This window comes from Pan paniscus, chromosome 6 (genome assembly GCF_029289425.2).
Source record: "Pan paniscus chromosome 6, NHGRI_mPanPan1-v2.0_pri, whole genome shotgun sequence".
NCBI lineage: Eukaryota > Metazoa > Chordata > Mammalia > Primates > Hominidae > Pan > Pan paniscus.
In genome coordinates this window covers 194,719,345-194,746,284 of record NC_073255.2, presented here as the reverse complement: position 1 = coordinate 194,746,284, position 26,940 = coordinate 194,719,345, and the positions used below count along the sequence as shown (strand labels likewise).

At 51.8% G+C, this 26,940-nt stretch overlaps 1 protein-coding gene across 9 annotated transcripts in view; it reads left to right on the top strand.

The window, feature by feature from the left end:
• Nucleotides 1–26,940, top strand: part of PTPRN2 (protein tyrosine phosphatase receptor type N2) — a 1,079,664-nt gene that overhangs the window by 321,677 nt on the left and 731,047 nt on the right. For 2 of the 9 annotated variants that reach the window (XM_055115581.1, XM_055115579.1), the window contains one exon: nucleotides 16,087–16,135. The exons of the other annotated variants lie outside the window; for them this stretch is intronic. In XM_055115581.1, the coding sequence (XP_054971556.1) occupies nucleotides 16,087–16,135 (49 nt within the window). The remainder of the gene's footprint in view (nucleotides 1–16,086; nucleotides 16,136–26,940) is intronic. 9 annotated transcript variants of the gene reach the window in all.

Genomic DNA, 26,940 nt, shown 5'->3' with positions numbered 1-26,940 from the left:
AGGGGCCTCTGGGGACCACTCTGAGCCACATGGGGGTGTTTCCAGCACCAGGAGCATAGTGGATGGCAGGTGGGGAGCCAGGTCAGTGGGAGGCCACTGCCGAGAGGCCTTGCTAGTTTCTGAGCAAGTCACTGCTCCACCGGGCCAGGGGCCTGCGGAACACATACGAAGCATGCACTACCTTGGGGGCTGGGAGGTAGCCTGCCTGGAGCAGATAGAAAGTGACCTGGGGGAATGTCACCAGGCTTGGGGGCTGTGGGGCCTGGAGTAGGAGAGCCCATGGCCAGGAGGGCTGTTGTGAACAGGCGGACCTCGACTGCTCTAGCAGGTGAGGGTCAGGGGGCTGTTCGTGTAAAGGCAGAAAAGGGAGGGAAGAGGAGGAGGACCCCAAAACTCCATGGGACAGCTCCTCCCGGGCATCAAGGAAAGTGCCAGCAAGGACCAGGGAGCCCACGTGAGAAGCAGCACCGCTGTTCTGGAACCCTACCAGGAACAAGAAGGTGCAAGCTGGCTTTTTGGAATGGGGCAGTTTTCAGTGCACACTTGAGGCAGTCCTGGAGCCTGGGCATGGAGGAAGAGCATTAGGAGAGAGCCCACGGCTCCCGGCCTTTGGTCCCCGCAAGGGACCTGAGACCATTTGGAGTCTCGAGGTGAATCTGGGGCAGCAAGTCTCTTCCTAGACTGTTGCAAGGGCCATCTCGATGGTCCCCACTGTCACCTGCTGCCACCGGCTGCACAGGGACCCATGCACATGTCACGTGTGGCCCATGGCGATCTGTCGTATGGATAGGAGTGTGGCTTAGGTGGTGAACTTCAGGCTGTGTGTGTCCAGCATGTAGGAAGAGCTCAGCACGATCTTTGGACCGTGTGTGTCCAGCACGCAGGAAGAGCTCAGCAAACGGCCCTGGGAAGCTACCTTCACTCCACGGTGCTTTGAGTGGTAAATGATTGTCTAACTTGAGATGTCAGTGTGCCAGCGTCTCAGTGCAGTTCCATCTGGATATGTATTTTATTTCCCCTACTGAATTGCATGGTTTTATTTCTACCACGACATTTTCAGGCGGTCGTTACCAACTCTAAACAGATGCTCATTCTGCCTGACGCGCTGCTGTGGCTGTTAATTAGGGACAGTGTTATCCGCAAGCCTTGACTAGAAAGTGAGGAGGCTTGGACTTTCACCGTGTGACCTCCTTCTAAATAATAACAGTTCGCTGCTCCAAAGTCCTCCACTGGAAGATGAAGGTGGGAAGCGTGAGAGTGGCAGGGGTAGAGTTGGACTTGAATTTAGGGAGCCCAGTGGCTCTAGATGAAGTTGGTCAGCTGGCCCACATCACCATGGAGTCTGCTGAGTGACGCGGGTGTTCAGCCACCTCCGCTGGGTGCAGGGTGTGCTAGCGAGGTGCTGCTCTCTGGCTCGGCCGTCATTGCAGCCTTGCTTTCACATTTTCAAGTGCCTCTCACTCAGTGTCCCATGCAGGGAGGTGTCCACAACTGGCAGGAGGTTCTCCCCAGGTGCCATGGGTGCTTTGGAGGGGTCCCTGGTGGGAAAAGGGCCGTTGAGGTGCTGGGCGCCCACCCATGGCTGTGCCTTCCCCTTAGCCAGCAGGCCACGGAAGCCAGGAGCTGGAATGCCCGGGAGAGGAATTTGGAAGTAGACCCTCATCCGGCACCCAGAGGCTCTGTGGCAGAGCGATGGGAAATACACAAACAACGGTGGGGCAAAGTCCTCCAGAGCAAGCTGAGCAGATGCTGATGGGCCTGCCCCAAACCCAGGCAGCATGGGGTGAGGAAGCCCCTCCTGTGGGATGCGGTCGGGAGAAGATGGCTGTGTGTGTGTGCCTGTGTGTGTGTGCATGTGTTTGTGCAGTGTGGATGAATGTGGATGTGCACGTGTGTGTACAGTGTGCATGTGTGTGCTCATGTGTACACATGCACACGTGCAGTAGGTACAGCTGTGTGTGTACACCCACACACGGTGTGCACATGTGACTGTGAGTGCAACACGTGCAGTGCATGCACGAGTGTGTAAATGCATGCATACAGTAGGCAGGTGCGGGTGCACACAGGTACCGCATGTGCAGTGTGTGTGAATGTGTGACTGTGTGCAGTGTGTGTGTGCAGTGTGTGAATGTGTGTATGTGTGTATGTGTGTAGTGTGTGTGAACGTGTGTATATGTGTGTGCAGTGTGTGAATGTGTGTGTGAATGTGTGTGCAGTGTGTGAATCTGTGTATGTGTGTGCAGTGTGTGAATGTGTATGTGTGAATGTGTGTGCAGTATGTGTGAATGTATGTGTGCAGTGTGAATGTTTGCAGTGTGTGTGAATGTGTGTATGTGTGTGCAGTGTGTATGTGTGTGAATGTGTGCAGTGTGTGTGAATGTGTGTGAATGTATGTGTGTAGTGTGTGAATGTGTGTGTGTGTGCAGTGCGAATGTTTGCAGTTTGTGTGAATGTGTGTGCAGTGTGTGAATGTGTGTGCAGTGTGTGAATATGTGTGTGTTCAGTGTGTGAATGTATTTGTGCAGTGTGAATGTTTGCAGTGTGTGTGAATGTATGTGTGCAGTGTGCGTGAATGTGTGAATGTGTGCTGTGTGTGTGAATGTGTGTGAATGTGTGTAGTGTGTTGCAGTGTGTGAATGTGTGTGTGTGCAGTGCGAATGTTTGCAGTTTGTGTGAATGTGTATGTGTGCAGTGTGTGAATGTATGTGTGTGCAGTGCGAATGTTTGCAGTTTGTGTGAATGTGTATGTGTGCAGTGTGTGAATGTGTGTGCAGTGTGAATATGTGTGCAGTGTGGGAATGTGTGTGAGTGTGTGTGCAGTGTGTGCAGTGTGTGTGAATGTATGTGTGTGCAGTGTGAATGTTTGCAGTGTGTGTGAATCTGTGTATGCGTGTGCAGTGTGTGAATGTGTGTATGTGTGTGCAGTGTGTGAATGTGTGTGCAGTGTGTGTGAATGTGTGTATATGTGTGTGCAGTGTGTGAATGTGTGTATATGTGTTGCAGTGTGCATCTGTGAGTGTGAGTGCCTGTGTGTCCATGCAAGTGTGTATGCTTGTGTCTGTGTTTACATCAGGAAAGCAGGGGAGGGAGGCAGGAGTGAACCGGGGAGGCCTCAGACTTTGGGGCAGTCACTGTGGCCTCGAGGGTGTGACTCTTAACATCCCCTGCTGGACATAGGAGCTCTTGGTGCTCTAGGAACCATAGGTGGCCTCCATGCTGCAGCCACTGGCACCTGGGAACCAGGGGCTCAGGGTGGCTGTGGCCCCTCCTGTTGTCACAGTCACCGCGGGAGGAGGGGCAGAAGCACGGCGCAGCCACCACGGGCTTTAGGGCCAAGTGAGCTCCTAGATTCCTCCCTCCTGAGCACTAACTGTGTGGGGAATTAGCTTCTCCTGAAATAACGGGAAGCCCCATCAGAATATTCAAAATGCAGCAGACACAGATTTCCTAAAATCGTCCGTAGTGCCTGGAGCTCAGGTTCTGAGGGTGGCTCATGGCGGTGCCCTGAAGAGGCTTCTGCATGGCGTCTTCCACAGAGCTGCTGTGTCCTGGCGGTGTGCATGCCCAGACAGGGACCCATGTGTGCTGGGGGGAGCCTGCGGTCCGGGAGTGCACCCTGCTGTTTTATCCTCTTTGTGTGCTCTATGGAGTGGACGTCCACATTCTGGCTCAGGATGGGTGGCTGGAGTTCCCCAGGCACCAAGCCTCCGTCTCTAACTGGCAGGGGAGCCATCCCTCCCCTTCTCACCTGTGCAGGACAGGGCTCAGTTTGCAGGGAGTCGCTGGACCCTGAAGCCCTTCCTTGGCCCATCGCTGCCTGTGAGCCCCTGAGGCTTGGGCTGGGTCCCTGCCAGAATCACGCAGTTGGGAATCTGGGGAAGGGATTGTGTCTCACAATTTTGTGTGCTTTATCATTTCCCAGGGGCCGTTGTTACCTCCCTCCCACTGACTCCTTGCCTTGTCCAAGCTCCTTGTGGCCTGGTGCTCCCATCTTTCCGGGAGCCTCTTCCCGCTGCCCGGCCTGCTTGTCTGCATGCAGGCCGACCCTGGCCTCTGCCACCTGCTCTCTGAGCTGCCCGTGGGCAGGGTCTTCCACCTTCCACCATGTCCTGGGGTGCGCTGGGAAAGAGCTCGGGATGGGCACTGTTGCTGACGCTGACACAGACTCAGCCAGTCGGAGCCTCACACCCCCCTTGCTGGATACCCCAGGTCCCATCACAGTGCAGCTTCTCAGAGGAGTCGCTGTATCTATTGCGCCCAGACCTCCCACAAGCGGCTCTGAGGGCTGAGCTGACCCTAGAGGGACAGGCCCCCTCCTGCCCGTCTGCCTCCTCTCTCCTCCCGTCTCTCCTGAGACATTAGGAGCTCACACTCCTGCCTGAGGACCTGCCAGAGTGGCAGGGCATGCTGGGTCCCGGCCTGTGCGACTGATCAGCTTTCTCTCCTGGCTTCTGGGTCAGGAGGAAGGAGCCGTCTCTGCCAGTCTTCCCCTTGTGTAGGTGTGGCAGCGAGGGTGTTTTCTGGAAATGCCAGCCTGAGGCTTGGGGTCTTGCCATCTTCAGCCCCACGGAGTGCTAGTGGCAACAGCCAGTTTGTGTTTGTGTGTGGGTGTGTTATGTGGACGGGGATTTTAACCTTACTATCAACATTAGAATGTCTGTAGGATAAATGCCATGGTTGTTTTGCTTTTGTTTTGGGGTATTGTGGGAGTGCATACTTTGGATTCTATAGGCCCTCTGGGCTTTATTCAAATAGACTCTTTTTCTAGGCCTTCTGAAAAAGTCGTATCCAGTTGTGTCTCTGCTTCTGTTAACCATGATTTATGAATGCATGCATTACTATACATTACTGACAAATTATTTATAAAGCAAACTTTTGTGTATAAAGTCTTATTTCCCCATGGAATTATTTAATAACATTTGAGCTGTGTGCTGAGAAGGCGTTTTTGCAGGCACTGCTACGAAAGCTTTTGTCAAGCTAGCTGACTTGGGAAGGCAGCCTAGGGCGGCGTCCTGGCCTGAGAGTCCTCAGCATTGCTAATTGGCTTTGCTTTGTCGTGTTTTAGGCAGTCTGGTGACTGTACTGATGTGCTTCTCCAAACCCCACAGAGAGACAGCAGGCATCTTGTCTGCTAGGCATGCAGGCGTTCTGGTTCTCATGTGCAGAATACGCACACAGACGTGCACGCACATACACACAAATATGTGCATGCGCACACATGTACACACAAACACACGCACATACATGTACACCAGGGACACATGGACACACAAACACATTCACATATGTGTACACAAAGGGACACATGGACAAATACATACGTGTATACCAGAGACACATGGACACAGAAGCACATGCACATATGTGTACTCATGGACACATGGACACACAAACACACATACCTGTACACCCGGGACACATGGACACACAAACACATGCGTATACATGTACACACAGGGACACATGGACACAGCCATGCTGCTCCCTGGTGAGGAGTGGGAGCAGGTGGGATCCCCGGGAAGAGTGAGTCCCACTCTTGGGCTCTTGTTATAAATCCACCTTCGGCAGACACGCCCTCCTCTACCTTCCCAAGGAACATGCCAGCCGTTGGTGCCGACGGTCTTTGGTGGAGCCTCCACAGCCTCCTTTAGGCTTTTCCCAGGGGCTCTGAGGGGTGTCTGTGATGTCACTCTTCCCTGCAGCACAGCAGCAGCTGCAGATTGTGACGTGGGATGAGAGGCCGCTTGCCCTGCCCGGAAGGGTGGCTCTGTGCCCTGCATGGGCCACCTGCTTCCCTGGCTCTTCTCCGTGTCCTGCGTGGCCTGCCTGCTCCCATGGCCCTTCTCTGTGGCCTGTGCCTGTGGCCCTTTAGCATTGTGTTGGTTATCAAGCTGCCATTTGTCATTTATTTGTGCATCTGCCTTGAGCAACCTTCCACTTCCGGTGTCTAGAAGTTCTGCTCCTTGTCACTCCATTTGGAAACTGAGCTCTCACTCAAGAGACGTTTGCAGCATCAGGCAGCAGAGGCATCAGGGGTCCTCACGGGGACATGCACGAGGGGTTTCACAGGCGTTGCTGGTGCTGCTGCCTCAACCCGTCCTGCTCCTGCTTCCTGCTTCCTGCCTCCCTGTACCGACGCTGCACCTCCCTCACCCCACTCTGGATCCTTTAGTTGAAATCAACTCTTCCACATTCGTCTCCTAGCCGGTGTGTCTACCCAGCACGACCACGCAGTGCAGGCCTCGTGGACAGACCTCGCGTGGCTGCAGGAGACTTCTGGCTTCCTGGGACCTTGTGAAACCAGATCCCCAAATGTTCCTCCCTAAAGCTTAACAATATGAACAACACATAGGCCAAAACAAACAGATACAGAAGCAACAAGGAAAACCCTGGATGCCATTCCAGCAGAGCCAACGGCTGGTGGTTGCTGAAAAAGCAAGAGAATCCACCTTCCAGGAAAGGCTTCAGGGAAGGCCCTGAAATCTCTGAAATCTCCCCCAAAGCTGTGACTGGGGGGCAGGGGAGGAGACACAGACCCTTCCATAGAGGTGGTATCTGATGTGGTCGCCCCCATCCTACCAGAGGCTGGATGCAGAGGATCAGCAGGGCGGCCACCCGGGCAGCTCCCTCCATGGAGAAGCACATGCACATGGAGTGCGTACTCACAGGGTCGTCTCGCGGCGATTCATAGAAATTTAAATTAAATGCAGACAACAGAAAAGACAAGAACTTAAGAACTGGAGCAGGAAGGAGGCTGATGATAGATAGCAGTGTGAGATGCACCAGAGCCCTTTCCACGCCAGTCACGCAGGGCAGGGGCTGCACATGGAGATGCCGGGGGAGGCGTCAGCGGCTGATTCAGGACGGCCTGTGTCCACCCTGGAGCAGGCTCTGCAGCAGACGGAGCAGAGGAAATGTGGTGTGTGGACGTCGGGAAAGCTCCAGGAGAAATCCCAGGTGAGAAGGAGCTGGGGCAGCCATGCTGTGAGCTGTTCTTATGTGCCTGCTTGGAGATTAGTTCTATTTGGGTCTCTTAAACGGTCAGGCTCCCGCCCAGTTATCTTACCTGAAGCAGAGTAGGATTCAGGCTGCAAAGTGAAAACTGCCTCTCAAGAAACCCTTAGGTAAAAAAGAATGGATAGAAGGTAGCCATGACGAGACCCACCCACTCTCAGCTCATGGGATGAGCTGAGGCAGCGCTCAGAGGAAGAGCTGCTGTCACCGCGAAGCCGGGGTACTGTCAGCTGACAGCGAGGAGCCCAGCAGGGGAGGGCGTGGGCTGTGGCCCTCACCAGCTCCTCTGCAGGCGGGTTCACCCCTGGCACGCACGCCATCCCTGTGATTCTCATCATCAGGGCAGTTCCAGGTCAGTGCCGTGGGGCTGGGCGGGGGCAGTCACCGCCGCAGGTCTTGGTCAGTCCTCCAGGAGCAGAGCTGCAGGGTTGGATCCTTTGTACAGTGGGTGAGACCCAGGCTGAGCAAAGTGGGCTTGAGGCCTGGGGGCTCAGACCCTTCTCGCTGCTGCACGCTTGCTCACCCAACTGGGGGCTCGGGGCGTCCAGCACCACAGTCCTCTCATCCTATGATTCCCAGAGCTTGAGGGCCCCCCAGAAGGAAGAGCAGAGTTCCAGATTGAATACAGGATGCCTGACTGGATTCGAATGTCAGAGTAACAAGAAAAAGACGTTCAGCGCACGTACAGCAGGTCCTCAAATCACGCCATCTCATTGTAACGCTGAGGAGAAAAGAATCAGCCAAATCTGGGACATAGACTCTCTGAACATTTGGTTCCTGTGTAAGTTTTTATTTAAAGGAAGGATCCTACCCCGGAAACACGCCACAGGTTTCTGTGATCAAACCTGAGGGGTCTGGTTCCGCATCTGACTGCGTCCTGAGCAGCCGTGTGCCCGGGTCTCTCCACACGCTGGTCCAGGGCAAACCCCGCCTGCTGACCTGGGTGGTAGACAGAGGATACTCGAAACCTCTGTGAGCACGATTCTGGTTGTCCGGGTCCCTCATTCAACTCCATTTCAACCCAGATCCCAGGAAAAGCAGGGATCTGACTGGGCTCTCAGTCTGCCTTAGCAGGTTGCCTCATGCCTGTTCCAGGGAACTGGGGGTCCAGAATTTACAGGGGATCTTCTGAAACCCAAGCTCCCAGACAGCAAAAAGCTGGTAGCTTGAAGGACCTTATTCCTTGTTTTGGCAGAATAAACTCACATCCATGTTTCTTTTTGCATAAGTTTAGGTTATAGATAGATTTGATTATTCCACAATTTCTTAGAGACTATATTTTTTGGGAAAAATACTCTTTTCTACTCCAAGAAAGATAAATTTTATTACAGATGTTGAATCATTCCATAAACTTCCTATTAGGGCTGAGTTTAATTTTAAACTCGGGCAAATTCTATTGCTCTCAAGCCACCAGGGTAGTGCACGGTTGTCCAACATGGAGCTTCTGCTGGGCGCCCAGCTGCTCGAGTCCTGCCCTCTTCTCTGCCGTCATCACTTGTCCTCACGGGAGCTGCCTAGGTTCCCCTCCCTGCCAGCTTCTCTCTCCTCCACCACCTTTCCTCAGGTACCTGAACCAATAGGTAGGTCTTCCGGGGCCTTAGTGTATTTCTAAAACTGCCAATGGTCCACCATCTAAAACTTTTTAAAATTCCACATGGCGCGGACCAGAATAATGGCCCTGCACTTGTGACTGGCTGGTGACCTTGCTCCAAGGGTGCACGTGACAACTCTCAGAGTGAGGAGAAGCCTCGGTGCCCTCTTGTCCCCCTCAGCAGAGGCAGCCGCGGGGTCCCTGCCACGTCCACTTTCCTCGGCCAGTTGGCATCAGACTCTGAGTCCCAAGAGGTCAGTCCTTTGTGTAGGGGACAGAGCTTGGTCCAAAGCTGTGCCTACGGGAGACGACAGAAGAGGACCATCAAAGCATCGTCGTCAACACTCCCTGCCCACATCACCTTTGCACAGAGATTCTGCAGGCAGGCCGCCCCCGAAGGTCCTGCAGTGGACACGGGACATCCCTGGATGAGACAGAACACCATCAGCACCTGCAGGCTTCTGATCACGGCATCCAAAATCAAACCCGCTGAGAACCTGGAGTCAGCACTGGCTCTCCCAGCAAGGCGTTTCCTGTGGTATCTAAATCTGAGGACAGAGATAGTTCTGAGGCTGGGTAGTTGCGAGCATCGCCTGGTTTATCTAAATCTGAGGACAGAGGTAGTTCTGAGGCTGGGTAGTTCCGAGCATCGTCTGGTTTATCTAAATCTGAGGACAGAGATAGTTCTGAGGCTGGGTAGTTCCGAGCATCGTCTGGTTTATCTAAATCTGAGGACAGAGATAGTTCTGAGGCTGGGTAGTTCCGAGCATCGTCTGGTTTATCTAAATCTGAGGACAGAGATAGTTCTGAGGCTGGGTAGTTCTGAGCATCGTCTGGTTTAGAAGGTTTTGCTCAGTGGGTCCAGCTGGAACAGGCAGAGAAAGGTAGTCAGGCAGTGAGGACGGGTGCCCTGAGGCTTAGTGCCAAGCCCCAGGGACAGGAGGGCCCATTGGCCTCATCAGCTGGCGAGACCAGGGCAGCCAGAAAAGAGTGGCCAGGAGCTTGGTGCATGGGGTGGGAGGGTGGGTCAGGGCCCAGTGCAAGGGTGCGGCGGACAGCACAGCCCCAGCGGGAATGGAGTCCTCACAACTGTGAGACTCATAGTTTGGTAAAAACATTTCCAAAGCATCCTGAATGGACAGAGGGCTCAACACCCCTCACTCCATAAAAAGCTACATGATTGTGTAATTCTCTGTACACACATACTGTCCTCTGCAGTTCCCCAAATCCGTGAACCACTTTTAATCCTGAAGCTGTCGTGCTGAGGCAAGTTCAGGTTAAATTTCAGCAAGGTGGTTCGGCCGCGGATCTTTGGTGGTAGAGTGGCCGATGCTCTTGTTCCCCACAGGAAGGCAGCATTCCCTGTTCCCTGTGGCCCTGGACTCCTGCCCTGGGCCTACTTTCTTCCAGAGCCCGGCCCCTGGAGGCTGAGCCAGGCCTTTTGGTTTCCTCTGTGGTGTGATTTGAGAGATGCTTGTAGAAACGGTCAGATAAGCCCCAAACATCTTCCTCAGCTGTGCTCGCGTGAAGTCTTGCCCTTGGTGATCTTGTTGGGTAGATCATTGCCTTGTCTGGGTCTTTAGCCAAAGCACCTCCCTGGCTCACACGTCGTGAAGCCTGCAGGGGCTTCTGCGAGGGAGCTTTTGGGTTGCTCTGTGTCACTCAACACCAGAAGACAGGAACCTCTATACAAAGAACAGGTCCTGGACGTGGGTGAGCAGAGAAGGGATGTCCTAGGAAAGACAGCAGGGGAGGGTCATGAATTTCTCCTTTTCTGCAGCTTCTTCCTGGGCCTGGGCCATGCCTCGGGATTTTCCCTGTAACACCATGCTTTGCATTTATTATTCGTGTCCAGATCTATTTTGCTATAGAAAGTAGACATGTCTAGGAAGTAAACTGCAGGATGAGAAAGTTTAAATAATTTGTTTCTTCAGGTGCAAAGATGACTGTCGTAGTTTCCTGTCCTGTAGGGAGGTGAAACTCATGCCCTCTGCTCCTAAACGCAGAGAGGGAGGGCTGTACATTTTTACTGCTGTGTGCAGCGGTGGCTCTGTGCCACTGTCCAGTTACAGGGATGCTCCTGAACGTGGAGATGGACGGTGGGTCGTGCTGTGGGCGGCAGTGGCTCTGTGCCACTGTCCAGTTACAGGGATGCTTCCTCTGCTCGATAAATATGGATGCCAGCGGCTCGAGAATCTGTTGCCCAGCTCGACTTCTGCGAGCCTGCTCTTAAAAAGAGTTATTCCACTCTTCTAATGAATCATTTTCTCAATTTCCTTCCTCACCATTAGAGTATTTTTAAAGCACTGGACACCTTGTTATTCAAGGAAGTCCCCAGTGTTGCCTCGCCTGTGTGCTGTGTTCTGCAGATTCTCATGGAAGACTCAAGGCCGACCCGACCACTGCCGAGGGGAGGGGACAGATTCCTGTGGGGCGCGGTTCTGGCCTGGGTCTTGGGAGTCTGGGGTGTGCTCTGGAGACCCGGGGCTGCCCCTGCCCTAGATGGTTTTGCAGTGGGTTCCTTGTGGAAGCAACAGGCGCGGCAATCACCCGGTGACTGGAAATGGAAGGTTCTGTTGAGCGCTTCCTCCTTTCTACGAAACGCAGCATAAAACACTTCTGTGAAAGGAGCACGTTGTTAAAAGAAACACGCGAAAGTGTATTTAGTGGGCAGAGCCCCCGCCCGCTGTGCTGGCCCCGGTCAGTCCTCGAGTCCTCAGGCCCCTGCCCGCTGTGCTGGCCCCGGTCAGTCCTCGAGTGCTCAGGCAGCTTCAGTTATGCACATCCAGGCTCAGTCGCCTGGAAAATGAGACTGGCCCAGGTAGATCTGGTGGATCTGCAAGTTTATTGGAAGAAAAGGCTCATGTATTTATTTAAGTCCTCCCAGCATTAGTGCTTGACACATATTTAAAGCACTTGGCTAAAAAACAGATTGGAACTGTGGTTGGGTTTGGTCTGGACAACGAGGTCTGGTCCGGGGAAACCACACCCTCCGCATGCCAGCCTCAGTTCTGAGTGCCGTGGGCATGACAGGAGGAACCTCGGGCCACATGGACTCTCACTCCGCCAGCCCAAGGGTGAGGGAAGAATAAGAAGGTCTCCTTCGAGAAACCAGGCTCCGCTTTGTGATGCGGGGTCGTTTTCCGGCATGTTAATCTCCCCATTAATCGGGGGTGGTGGGGGTGGCTCATGTTGGGGAGGATTGGATTTGGGGAGTGAGAGGTTCGTTCTCTGGCTTTGCATGTGATGCGGCTGATTGTCGGGATGTGCTGTGTGATTTTGCTGCTTGGACTCGATCTAACTGGGCTGTCAGCCTCCTCCTTGGGCTTCAGCACTGGGGTGCCTGTCACGCGTCTGTGCAGCTGGCGTGGTGGCTTCCCTGAAAGCCAGGTGCCTGGAGATGGGGTGGTGGGGCCTTCCTACCCTGTCCTGTCCTGCCATCCTTTGGAGAAACCTGTCTCTTGTTTGTCTTTGGTAACTGGTGCAGGGCTGGGGCTGGGGGGTAGTGAGGGATAGGGCTCCGGGCTATCAGGTCTGCCTGGAGTGCTCACCAACCCACACACTAATTCAGGAGCAGTATGCTTGGGTCTGCCTGCCTAGAAAGGCTCCATTCCCGCTGCCCAGTCGGCTGCCTTCATCTGAGCCATCCGAACGGTGACACCACTCACCACCCTGGGCACGGGGATGATTCCATTTTTCCTCCAAGTAATTGGCACTGAGAGGCTTACGGGAGTGGTGTGGCAGGAGCTTCTGCGACTGCTCTGATTCTCGCCGCAGAGGTGATGGGGACGAGGCAGAGTTGTCAGGCCACTGGTGCTCAAGTGCTCTCGCGTTCCCACCCACTCCAAGCAGCTGAGGCTTGGGGCTGTGCGGCAACCGGAGCAGAGTTGCCATGGCAACTGGAGAGGCAGGCTGCTTAGGCAAAGGATGGATGGAGGGACCAACTTTGTGTTTCTGGTAAAATGGACCTGTCCCACAGACGATGAGGAGGCCAGAGCCAAGAAGGGGCTTTGCTGGGAACTGCCCTGAGCCTGGGGCAGGTATGTGGTGGCTCTCGTTTCCCTGACCTCCCCTTAGGGAGCCCTGCTTGTGTGTCCCCAACAATGGAATGGAGGCTTCAAGTCACAGGTCCAGTTTTACAGTGTTTCAGGATTTGCACACTTACTGTGCTGAGCGTACTCTGGGCTTTATTAGGGTGTGTGTCTGTGCTCTATACGCATGTGAGGTAATGAGGGGGACACACACATGCACACGTGCACCATATACATCCATTGCACACCTGCGCACACCACACGTGCACCATAGACATCCATTGCACACCTGCACACACCACACGTGCACCATAGACATCCATTGCACACCTGTGCACACCACACGTGCACCATAGACATCCATTGCACACCTGCACACGCCCCACATGCACCATAGACATCCATTGCACACCCCCCACATGCACCATATACATCCATTGCACACCTGCGCACACCATACATGCACCATAGACATCCATTGCACACCTGCACACACCACACGTGCACCATAGACATCCATTGCACACCTGTGCACACCACACATGCACCATAGACCTCCACTGCACACCTGCACACACCCCACAGGCACCATAGACATCCATTGCACACCCCCACATGCACCATATACATCCATTGCACACCTGCACACACCACACGTGCACCATATACATCCATTGCACACCTGCACACACCCCACATGCACCATATACATCCATTGCACACCTGCACACACCCCACATGCACCATATACATCCATTGCACACCTGCACATGCCCCACATGCACCGTATACACCCATTGCACACCTGCACACGCCCCACATGCACACATACCGCATGCACATGTATCATATCCGTGCAGTAAGGAGGACATCTGATCTCTGCTGGGAGAAAGGCGAGGCTCTCCTTGGCTCACCAATGAGGGTTCCAAAGCACCCCAGGGACCTCAGCAGGCAGGACGGGAGCCCAGTTCTTTGACCCTGAGCACTTGTTCCCATTCTCCTGAAGATGAGCGCATTATTACCATCATGCTGTGTGGTTCTTGAGAGCCTGCTAAGTAACAGCACACTTTGTGCGTGTCCCATTACCCTTTCTATGCATTAGGATTTCATGCCAGCCTAGATAGGGAATTGTCTCCTAGAGTCTACTTTATGTGATTTCCACCGAGATTTCCAGGGGGCTTTAACTTCCGTACTTGTTATAATCAGGTAAAAATGTGCTCATCTCACTGTGCGTAATTTCACCTTTTTTCTTTTGGAAAATTTCCCCACAAACACTTTAAGAATAAGTGAATTGTTAATTTTTTCTCTACCAGATAGCAAAGCATCTGGAATTGTCTTTTGTGGCAACATAGTTAGGAGGACACATTTATGACTGGTTGAAAATGATATGAAATAGTGCTATACAGTGCTGCTAAGAGTCAGCTGATGTTGATTTGAAGGAATCAGGACTACGGCGCAACATTCAAACATGTTTTGCATCACGTCAAAAAACAGACGAGAGAGAAACCACAACAATTCGGGGGTTTGAGATTTTGCAAAGAAAATATACCTCTCTTATAAAAATCGTTGTTTTCTATCACTTCTGTTTCTGTGTGGATGTGGGGGGGATGTGTGTGTACGTGTGTGTGTGCATATGTATGGAATGTGTGTGTACATGGGTGTGTACATGTATGCAGAAAAGCAAAACCTGAGTCTGGGTTAAGAGCAGATGGAGAGGGGATGAGGATGGGGAGGCCGGTTCCCTTTTGCTGTTCTGTGCAATTTCTGCCTTGTTTTGGTACCATTTCAATTTTCTTAAATAGGCATGCATTATGCTATAAATGTATAACAATAAATAACCTATATGCTTTAGAAAGAATCTGAAAATTATACAACAGTAGGAATGAGAGAATATCCACATTCATACATCCTAAAAATGAGGGCTTAAGTGTTCTACTTTATCTGAGCTCAGGTTAGAGGCAGGGACCACCCCATAGATCCGATTGTGGGTCCTGTTGTTCGGCTTTCCTTGATAGTATAAGTATTTTCTTTATTATAATATTTCCATAAATATGTGAAGCATTTAGAGCTGATGTACCATACTTCAACAATTCATCTGTTGCTTTTTACTTTGGTAAGAGTAGACCATAAATGCATCTGAGTGTCAAGTGTAGGAAACTCGTGTGTGTGTCGTTCATCCACTGAGTGTCCAGTGTGGGAAACTCTCGTGTGTGTCGTGCATCCACTGAGTGTCCAGTGTGGGAAACTCGTCTGTGTGTCCTGCATCCACTGAGTGTCCAGTGTGGGAAACTCGTCTGTGTGTCCTGCATCCACTGAGTGTCCAGTGTGGGAAACTCGTGTGTGTGTCGTGCATCCACTGAGTGTCCAGTGTGGGAAACTCATGTGTGTGTCGTGCATCCACTGAGTGTCCAGTGTGGGAAACTCGTGTGTGTGTCGTGCATCCACTGAGTGTCCAGTGTGGGAAACTCGTGTGTGTGTTGGCATCCACTGAGTGTCCAGTGTAGGAAACTCGTCTGTGTGTCCTGCATCCACTGAGTGTCCAGTGTGGGAAACTCGTGTGTGTGTCGTGCATCCACTGAGTGTCCAGTGTGGGAAACTCGTCTGTGTGTCCTGCATCCACTGAGTGTCCAGTGTGGGAAACTCGCGTGTGTGTCGTGCATCCACTGAGTGTCCAGTGTGGGAAACTCGTGTGTGTGTCGTGCATCCACTGAGTGTCCAGTGTGGGAAACTCGCGTGTGTGTCGTGCATCCACTGAGTGTCCAGTGTGGGAAACTCGTCTGTGTGTCGTGCATCCACTGAGTGTCCAGTGTGGGAAACTCGTCTGTGTGTCCTGCATCCACTGAGTGTCCAGTGTGGGAAACTCGTGTGTGTGTGGTGCATCCACTGAGTGTCCAGTGTGGGAAACTCGTGTGTGTGTCGTGCATCCACTGAGTGTCCAGTGTGGGAAACTCGTGTGTGTGTTGTGCATCCACTGAGTGTCCAGTGTGGGAAACTCGTCTGTGTGTCCTGCATCCACTGAGTGTCCAGTGTGGGAGACTCGTGTGTGTGTCGTGCATCCACTGAGTGTCCAGTGTGGGAAACTCGCGTGTGTGTCGTGCATCCACTGAGTGTCCAGTGTGGGAAACTGGTGTGTGTGTCGTGCATCCAACACGTGTTCTCTCACTTGCATTACACTCAGATGCATTTATGACACAATGACACTGCACGGGTCGTTGTGCACACACACTGGGGGAGGGACGTGGCGTCTTGCTGGAGCACAGGAGAAGCAGTTTAAATGGGAATGCATTCAGTGCATGTCTGTCAAAGGTATGAGTGAATGATGCTTGGCAGTGATGTCACAGAGGGCATCTGACCGCTGAGATAAAGCCCTCTGCAGTCCCCAGGGGATGGGGCTTTTCTGGTCCTAAAGCCTCACTGACCATAGGAAACCCCTCTTCCACATTTTATTAGCTGCATAGACGTCACAACTGGGAGACTCATCAGCCAATCCAACTCACAGGTATGGTGCATGTGTGTGATGCATGTGCATGCAGGGTGTGTGTGTGCAGGTGTGGTAGATATGTGTATGTATGCATGTATGTATGGTGTGCATGTGTGTGATGCGTGCGCATGCAGGGTGTGTGTGCAGGTGTGGTAGATATGTGTATGTATGCATGTATGTATGGTGTGCATGTGTGTGATGCGTGTGCATGCAGGGTGTGTGTGTGCAGGTGTGGTAGATATGTGTATGTATGCATGTATGTATGGTGTGCATGTGTGTGATGTGTGTGCATGCAGGGTGTGTGCATGCAGGTGTGGTAGATATGCATATGTATGCATGTGTGTATGGTGTGCATGTGTGTGATGCGTGTGCATGCAGGGTGTGTGGTAGATACGTGTATGTATGCATTTATGTATGGTGTGCATGGGTGTGATGTGTGTTTGTGTGTTTGTGTGTGTGCTGTGTGCACGTGTGTGGTGATATGAATATGTGATTCACGTGTGGTGTGTATGGCATGTTCATGTGTGTGTGATGCGTGCATATGTGTGGTGTGTGTGGTGTATGTATGTGTGTGATGTGGGTGCATGTGTGTGGCATGTGTGCACGTGTGTTTATATATGCACATATGTGCTGCATGTGTGATGTGTGCATATGTGTGGTGTGTGTGCGTGTGTATGTGCATGTATGTGATGTGGGTGCATGTGTGTGGCATGTGTGCACTGTGTAATCTATGCACATATGTGATGTGTGCGATGTGCACATATGTGTGCTGTGTGTGCGTGTGTAGGGGCATGCATGTGATGTGGGTGCATGTGTGTGGCGTGTGTGCACGTGTGTGGTATATATGCACATATGTGCTGTGTGGGTGTGATGTGTGCATATGTGTGGTGTGTGTGCGTATGTGCATGTATGTGATGTGGGTCCGTGTGTGGCATGTGTGCACTGTGTGGTGTATATATGCACATATGTGATATGTGTGCATGGGGTGTGTGTGGGAGTGTTTTGTTTTGTTCAGTCCTACACAGTATTTTGAAAATTTTGAATTTATTGCAAACATTTTAAGATTTGAATTCAAGTAAATGAGAAACAAGCTTCCTGGCCTCAGTTTCTTCAGGGAAACACTGGCTGCCCCTTGGGAGGGCTGTGTCCCCATGTGGTCAGGGTACCCCACTCCTTCCTGGCTGCATCTTGGGGTACGCAGGTGCTTGCTGCATAGCTGGCAGCTCAGCGGCTTCTTACAGGAGAGCTGGGAGAAAAGCAAAGGCTTTTCTCCTCTGACATTTGCCTCCAGCCCGATGGCTTGAGTGTCAAGACGGAAGGGGTGGGGCCGCTCCTGGAAGGACAGCATGACCCGCCTGGCCTTAGTGGGCTCTGAGCAAAGCCCCAGCTTTAGGATTTCATCTTAGAAGCTTGTTAAAGCATCACTCATCCTCTCCCATTTTCAAGGAGTCTCTAATTCTTTATCCTCAGAAACGATGTGCTGTGATTTTATGAGACAAGCCTTTGGGATCTCCCTAATAATGGGGTGATAAAGGCCTCCCCCTCCCGCTCCTCTCTCCAGGCTGGGGTCTTGTGTGAGGTATGGTTAAGAACACAGATGGTGGCCGGGCGCGGTGGCTCACGCCTGTCATCCCAGCACTTTGGGAGGCCGAGGTGGGTGGATCACCTGAGGTCAGGAGTTCGAGACCAGCCTGGCCAACATGGGGAAAACCCATCTCTACTAAAATTACAAAGTTACCCAGGCATGGTGGTGCATGCCTGTAATCCCACCTACTCAGGAGGCTGAGGCAGGAGAATCGCTTGAACCCGGGAGGCGGAGATTGCAGTGAGCCAAGATTGCACCATAGCACTCCAGCCTGGGCCACAAGAATGAAACTCCATCTTAAAAACAAACAAAAAACCGCAGACACCCAAGTCCCCTTTGCTGTGTTTGCTGTGTGGCTGCAGAGGGAGCAAGTTACCTGTGTGGAGTGTTTAGGACGGTGTCTGAGTGGCCCAGTGCCCAGCTGCCCACGAGCCGTGGACATGGGCATGGTGGGGAAGCAGGGGCGCCGTGAAGAAGAGCACACCTGGGACGGGCACCCCTGGCCACTCCTTCCCTTTGCGCCCCTGTATCCTTTGCTTAGACACGCGGACACGGTCAAGAGCGCCCTCCTCCCCACTTCCCCACCTCCTGTCACGGTCTTCTCCTGTGAGACCCCATGTGGGTTGGAAATCTCCTTCCAGATCCTGGCGCCTGCCCCCTTCCTCCACCCCTCTTGGCCAGGGGGCGTCTCAGAGCCCAGCGTGCGCCTCGGTGCTCCTGGCCATGCTGGGGGGTGCCACCCACGGGCCACGCTCTGTGTAGTGAGATGCAGGGGCTATGTGCAGATATGGGGATGGGCAGCCGGGAAGCCCACACCTCCTCGTTCCTTGAGGCAACCCGTGCCAGGGATGGTTTCTCAGGCTGCCTAACCCCCTCGTGCGTCCTCACACGTGTCTCCCAGCCCAGGCCTGGCATGGCTGCACGCTTGCTCTGGGAAGCGTTTCTGGAAGCACACGCCTGGGGGACGTCACCCCTGGATTCACTGTCGTCGTTGCTGTCATCAGAGCCCTCCCACACATTGGTCAGCCTTGCCTGTCAGCTCTGTAAGGTTGAATTAGCAATAAAACCATATGCTTTTGGTTGCAGTCACTTTCTGCATAAGTCCAAGGTCAAAAAGGAAGAAAACGCAACTACTTTAGAATACAGGTTGTCCTACTTTGAAAAATCCCGTGGACAAGGACAATGACCACCCACGGTGACTTGTGAAACGCTCACATTTTCTTATCATCGTCAGCAGCCCCAGCGTCCTCCTTCTCCCGTGCGGGACTTCCTGTCCTGTGGACCACACGGAGTTAGAGCTGGGGGCAGTGAGAGCCGTCTTCCTCCTTCATGGTAGAGAGACGCGTCTCGACTCCAGATCTTTAAGCCTCTGTTTCTCTCTCCATCTCTCACCTCCCAGGATGTCTTTGGTCACCAGGAGACCCACCCATTACGCTGCCATTTCCATAACATGGATTTTTCCCCCTCTTCCTTCAAGTGATGACTTTTTTCAAGTGATAATTTTATTCATGTGGGGTATTTACATTTTGCCGTATGTGCCGAGAAGCTTACGAGAAAGGTGTATTTTAAATAAATCAAATAATCAATCAATCAATTAGTGAATGCAGCCTGGCCCAGAATATTCATTTTTAATGAATTTTGGTTTCACACAATCCTGGGTCATCCCTGGAGGGTAACATCATGCGGTGTTTATTGTCGCAGGTGGGGAGGGCACCCTGATGGTCTCACTGCCGCCAACCAGGCCCTGATTTGTGTCTCAGTGACTGAAAGTTAGTAGGGTAAGAGCAGCTTTCCAGTGTGCCTGCAAGCCAGACTGATGTCCAGCTCCATGCCTGTGAGTCAGCAGCCCCATGCCTGTGAGTCAGCATAGGGATAACCATGGCACTGGGGATGGCGGATAGCATGGTGGCTGCGCACAAGCGACCTACTGTGTGCCGGCCCTGAGCCGGCTGCTTCCACATCCACACTCACCTGTTCACACAGCCACGTCACGAGACGCTGTGCCTGACTCCTGGGGAAACTGCCAGAGGGGCCTAGAAGGCAGCTCCCATCCACGTGAATTTGGATGTGCAGAGTTGCCTTCGTATCAACCCAAACAAACCCAGTCTGGAAAACTCCCTCCACCTAGTAATGGATCAGGGTGCAGGTCCCACTCTCGGCAAGGAGACCTGACTCTACGTCAAGAGGTCGGCTCGGATGAAAGGCCCCTGGTTTGACTCAGGCCAGGGCGGCCCATGCGCTCTATGAGACGTGCGTGGAGATGGCTTCTGATGGCCTCATCACTGAAACTCAACAGGCCGCGCATTCCTGGTGCAGCCCCTCTCAGTCCCGTTTGACCAGCTCCGAAGCTGTCTTGTGACTTTTCCCATCGTGGGTCACATGCACCATCAGTGGATTCCGGCATGACCACGGATTCCGGCATGGCCATGGGTTCCGGCATGACCGTGGATTCCGGCATGACCGTGGATTCCGGCATGACCACGGATTCCGGCATGGCCACGGATTCCAGCATGACCACGGGTTCCGGCATGACCACGGATTCCGGCATGGCCACGGATTCCGGCATGACCATGGATTCCGGCATGGCCATGGATTCCGGCATGGCCACGGATTCCGGCATGGCCACGGGTTCCGGCATGACCACGGGTTCCGGCATGACCACGGGTTCCGGCATGGCCACAGATTCCGCCATGGGCACGGATTCTGGCATGACCACGGATTCCGGCATGGCCACGGATTCCGGCATGGCCACGGATTCCGGCATGGCCACAGATTCTGGCATGACCATGGATTCCAGCATGACCATGGATGTCAGCCTCTGTGCTGACCACGCTGCAGATGCAGGGCTGGACACCTCATCTCATTTCATGCCCACCGCCGCCTCACGAGGCTGTCCTCAAGACGACGTCACTTGTCCACATGACACAGCCAGGGAGCAGGGGCTTCGAACTGCTGGCCTCGCTCAGGCCTGTCGCTTCTCCCACGGCCCCCACCCTGGGGCACCGGGGCTCTGTCACACTGGGAGACACTGAGCTCAGAGAAAAAGTTTAATATTTTATATAACACACGCCCCCCCATACACTCACACACACGTGCACAACTCACACACTCGTACACACTCTCACACACACACAACTCACACACACCCACACATACTCTGACACTAACCACACAACTCACACACACACACTTTCACTCTAACACAACTCACACCCACACACACTCACACAAACACACACTTACACAGCTTACAGAACTCACACAACTGACACACAAAACAATCACAAGTCAGCTCACACACACAAAACACATACATAGCTTGTACACACAACTCAGACAAAACTCACGCTCACACACTCATTTTCACACAAAACGCACACACAAAAAACACATGCTCATTCACACACACCCTCACACACAGCTCACACACAAAAACTCATAAACACTCATAGCTTATTCACAGCTCACACACAAAACACGCTCATTCACACTCACACAAAACACACAGCTCACTGTCTACAGACACTCTGTGTATCTGTCCCTTTTTCATGAATACCTGAAAGGTGTGTTTTTGGGGCTTGTTCAACCTTTTTCTTCAGGACACTGCCTTGACCTTTCACCTTTTAATTTGTGTTTCCAACTTCTGTGCTACTACCCCCTCTGAAGCATTAATGGGAAGGTCAGTTTCCTTTTCCTGCACTTCTGAGTGAAGAAGCAGGAGCTAGCTGGAAGGACTTCAGAGCCTGGCCTTTCCCTTCTGACTGAGCAGGAACCACCATGGAAGTCCTGGGGGAAGGAGGCAGCTTGTTCTCTTCCCAGGGACTGGGTGCTGCATTGGTGGTCAGTGGGGAAAATGGGCCACATTGTGAGGAAGGAGGGAGGACAGGAAGTGATGTCAGTGACTCGGGGTGGGAGGGATCAGCACTAAGTAGAGACTGTTGCTTAGGAGGTATTAGATACGAAGTAGGGACTGTGACTTAGGAAGTACTTAGTATTTAGCAGTACTTAGAACTAAGCAAAGACTGCTACTTAGGAGGTAGTTTGTAATTATCATTAATAGTACTTTGTACTAAACAGACTGCTATTTAGGAGGTACTTAGTGCTTAGCAGTACTTAGTACTAAGTAGACACTGATACTTAGGAGATATATAGTAGTGACTAGTGCTTAGTACTTAGCAGAGACTGTGACTCAGGAGGTACTTAGTACTAAGCAGAGACTACAACTTAGGAGGTACTTAGTACTTAGCACTAAGTAGAGACTACTGCCAAGGAGCAGAGCCTGCTCTCTGTGTGGATGGATCTGGTTTGTAGGATGTTGCTTCTTCCAAATCAATCTTTGTGGGCTTCCTGCAGCTCCTGGCCAACTCTGAAGGTGGTATCTGTGGTGGAGTTTGGCTGGGACAGCGTTCTGGGGTCCACAGAACCATCTGGAAAACACGAGTAACCATCTCTCCACTGAGCATTTCTTCTCATGAAACCAGACAGATCTTTTTTTCCTCTCGCTACAGTGACCAGACTTTTAAACCACAATGTCCAGGCTGTCGTGCTCACATGGGAATCATTTTTACTAGGGTTGGGCAAGAGAAACAAGGTGAGAAGTGCCAGTGTGAAGCAGTGAAATGGTCTGCTCCTCTTGCATTGATTAATTTTGGGAGAGAAGACTTTCTTTGCCTCTTTTCAGCTCTGAGTCTGGTATATGGAAATGAAAGCTTTCCTGCTTTCCTGCTGTGTCTGCTCTGATCACAGGTTGAGGCTGAAGTGAAGGCGTCTGTGCTTTGTAGCTGGAATCTTCTCACTCCAGCTTCCTGGGTTAGCTTATTTTGTTTTCTAATCAACCTAACATTACACCCCAAGGCACTAGGAAATGAAGAACAAACTAAGCCCAAAGTTAGTGGAAGGAAGGAAATAACAATGATTAGAGAAGAAACAAGTCAAATAGCCTAGAAAAACAATAGGAAAGATGATCAAAATTGGGAGTTGTTTTGTTGAAAAGACACAAAATGGACAGATCTTCAGCTAGACTGAGAAATGAGAGAAGACTCAAATAAATAGAATCAGAAATGAAAGAAGAGGTGTTACAATGGATACCACAGAAACACCAAGGGTCATGAGACCACTGTGGACATTTATATGCCAAGACATTGGACAATCTGGAAGAAATGGAGCCCTTCCTAGACACATACAACCTACCAAGACTGAATCATGAAGAAACAGAAAAACAGACTGTAACCAGTAAGGAGATTGAATCAGTAATAAAATGTCTCAGCCAAAATAATGCCCAAGAACGGATGTTTTCATTGCTGAATCCTACCAGACACTTCCAGAAGAACTAATACCCATCTTCTCAAACTCTTCCAAAACACTGAAGAGGAGGAAACACTTCCAAACAGATTTTACAAGGCCATCATTACCCTGATGCCAAAGCCAGACAAACACTCCAGGGAAAGAAGACTACAAGCCAGTATTCCCGACGAACACAGATGTTTTCTGAAAGGAGTTGAACTTTGTGAATTCCCTCCCTCACTCTTGGCCACTGATTGCAATCTTTAGAGGAGATTCTCATCTTTTGAATCTCTCCACTTTGCAGACATGCTTTTGATTTAGAATTCTCTCTAATTGAAAAGAAGCGGAACTAAGAGGTTGGAGAAGTCCATGCCTAGGCAGGTGGAAAGTGGAGCTTGAGATAGAAGACTGGAGATGGAAATGAAAATAAAGGATGGGAGAGGAAGGTGCAGAGGACGGGGCGGGGAGGAGGTTGTACTGGAAACTTTAGGTTCAGCTCCTTTCCCTCCAGGGATGAATGGTTACAGGCTGGGTTCTTGGGCTGCTAGGAGCCACTAGCATGGCTCTACCGGGTGGGTGAACCTGCCTTATAGGCCAAGTCAGAGTCAGTTAAGATTTGGACAATAACAGAAGCAAGCAAACAAGGCTCCACAGCAAAAGCAAAGCTAGTTTAGTGAAGATAAGGACCCCGCGGTTTGCGACTGTGCTGTCTAGAAATATGGGCCTGAGGGGGTTTCAGATGGCAGCTTTGGTAGAGCTGTGGTCTCCCTTCTCCAGGACTGTATGCACTTTGTGGGAACATTCGAGCCATCTGTATCATTTCCTTGACTTAAAAAAGGTCCCAAGATGTTTTCTTACTCAGTGATCATTTGGGGAGGACCTCAGAGCTGTGATTAGGAGAACGGGGAGCTGTAGAACGTGAGTTGTAACCTCAATCACAAGATTCAGGTAGGATATGAGAAAACAGAACAGAACACTGCCTCCTTTCCTGGTATGCCCAAAACAGGGCGTGAACACTTCAGAAAACAATGTCTTCAGAGCTGAATTTGGGTGTGATGATTTGTACTTTAAAGTCTGTGTCAGGGGAAGTGAAGGATTTTTTTTAATTTAAATTTAAATTTTATTTATTTATTAATTCTTTTTTTGAGACAGAGTCTTACTCTGTCACCCAGGCTGGAATGCAGTGGTGTGATCTTGGCTCACTGCAACCTTTGCCTCCTGGGTTCAAGCCATTCTCCTGCCTCAACCTCCTGGGTAGCTGGGATTACAGGCACCTGCCATCATGCCCGGCTAATTTTGTATTTTTTGTAGAGATAGGGTTTTGCCATGTTGGCCAGGCTGGTCTTGAACTCCTAACTGCAGGTGATCCACCCCCTTGGCCTCCCAAAATGCTAGGATTACAGGTGTAAGCCACCACGCCCGGCCGAAAGTGAAGGATTCTAATTAAAGTCCGTAAGCAAATATGTTATGAAAGGAAACTGTAGCCGAACTGGAGAAAGGGAAGAGTCACCTGGTAACTGAAGGAATTTCTAAAATGGGTTAACCAAGAACACTTCGATGCTTCCACCATGAAGCTGGAACTGGATGCTGGCTGGCCAAAGACCATAACCCACGTTCACAGGGGGCCCTGGGCCTGAGGGCACCTGCCCATGGGGCTGCCTTGGGGCATCTTTATTCAGAAGTGGGCTCCTGACATGGTTCCTGGGCACCACAGCAGAGGCCTCTGCCTGGAAAGCCAGGCTCAGCCTCTGCTTCCGCTTCCTGTCCACAAACAGTTTGATGGCCTTAGACTGAGAATTGTATCTCAATTATTCAATGATGTTTTTCTTCCTTGCTGTTAGCAAAATATACTTCCCCATTGAATCAATATTAAGATCTAGCAAGGGTAAAGTTTGAAGGAAGCCTTTTGCCATTAGAAAGACCAAACACCTGCCCAGGCACAGTGGCCACACCTGTAATCCCAGCACTTTGGGAGTCCCAGGCAGGTGAATCACCTGAGGTCAGGAGTTCAAGACCAACCTGGCCAACATGGTGAAACAGTGTCTCTACTAAAAATACAAAAATTAGCCAGGTGTGGTGGCACACACCTATAATCCCAGCTACTTGGGAGGCCGAGGCAGGAGAATCACTTGACCCCAGGAGGCAGTGGTTGCACTGAGCTGAGATCATGCTACTCAGCACTCCAGCCTGGGCGACAGAGTGAGAGTCCATCTCGAAAGAAAACAAAAACAAAACAAAAGCCCACACACCTGGTCTTTCTGCTGTGGCAGGCTGTCCTGGTCATATTCGAGGTCTGGACTAATATTGGGTAGTATTCTTTTCCTTCCCTATCTTCCTCTGCATTTTTATTTAAAAGACTAATGTGCTAGTTTTATGTTCTTTTGGCTTTCTCTCTCTCTCTTTTTTTGTATATTCCCCATTGTTTTACTGCGACCTGTTAATAGGAGAGAGAAATTAAATTATACTAAGCCAACTTCCTCCACACTTATCAAAAAGATAAAAATGGCCGTCCTAAGAAACAAAGACACTGCTTGTTCCATCAAATAATGCACATGAGCCCCAAGTGCCCGTCTGACTTATCAAAAAGATAAAAATGGCCGTCCTAAGAAACAAAGACACTGCTTGTTCCATCAAATAATGCACATGAGCCCCAAGTGCCCGTCTGACCTGCCTGAAGGTTCCAGTGGTATTTTTCTCCCTCTCTCTCCTTTAACTAGTAGGAGAGGCGCTGGGGGCCACCTCCCCTCCTTTCCTTTATGCTTGGGATTACAGCTCACTTCGCCAGTTCCCACTCTTAGTCTGTGTGTTGCCTGCACCACACCCTCAACGTGTCATCTACGTTCCCTTCATCCACCTGCTCAGATCCGTGATTGTTTATAGCATCCTCCAGTGCCCCGGCCAGGATTAGCAAGGGTTTCGTGACCCAATGGCCGTGGAGGAAGCGTGGCTTTCTTTCATTTCACCAGGAAATGACTGACATCTTGTCTTGGCCTGCATCCAGATGTGGGAAGTGCAGCTTTGCTTGATAACAGAATCTTATTTTGTGCAGCTTCCCAGGCACTGAAGCGGGGCTGGTGGGAGAAGGGCGTGAAGTGGTGTGACATCATTTGATGTGTCCTTGAGCTCCGAGAGGAGAAGCTTTTGATGGTGGCGAGTGCAGTGGCAGGGGCCACAGGGATGCAGATGAAGCCACGTCCCCATTGGTCCTGCTGCTGTGAGAATGGGGAGGAAAGTGACTGCACACCCTCTGGAACCTTCTGACGGCCAGGGGACTTTGAATAGTTTGCCCCACACGGCAGGAGGGCGGGGGCCGCGCTACGGAGCGTTGGCTTGTGGACTGAAACAAAGCGCCCCAGGAAAGAACAAGCTCCGGGATACCAGCTCCGGGCTCCTTGCTGGCTGCAAATTGAACATAGTCTGAGAGTCTTGGTTAGAGCTGGAGGTCGCGTCTGCTCCAACAGAGAGAACTGCTGAGTCTTCCCTGCACAGAGAGACAGCGCCCCAAGGGGAACAGCTGACGGGTTTTACCCTCCTGAGGTTTCTGCACCATCCTGCTGTTTGGAAAAGACGCAGAGGAACATCAACCCTCTGGCTGGCCTCAGAGAAGGCCCTCGGTCCTCGGGGCATGGTGGTGGCCCCCACCCTGGGGTAATGGGGGCTGTAGCACCTTGGCTGAGCAAACACCAGGCTTGGGTGGCAGCTGCCTGCCTGGCTTTCCGCTCCCCTCCACGGCCCTCACGAGAGCCTCTAAGGCCAGCACCCTCTTCTCCATTCAGGAGTCTGGGGAGCCGTGTGGCTTAGCATAGGCCAGCCTGTCCTGGGGGCTGCATGGGCCTTCACACTTCTGCTCTCACCTCTGCCCTTGTAGCCACCATGTCAGGGTCCCTGGTTTTGTCTCCCTTCATGGGGCCTTGTTGCTCCAGACTTGCAGGGGAGTCCTCCTTGCTGTACCTGC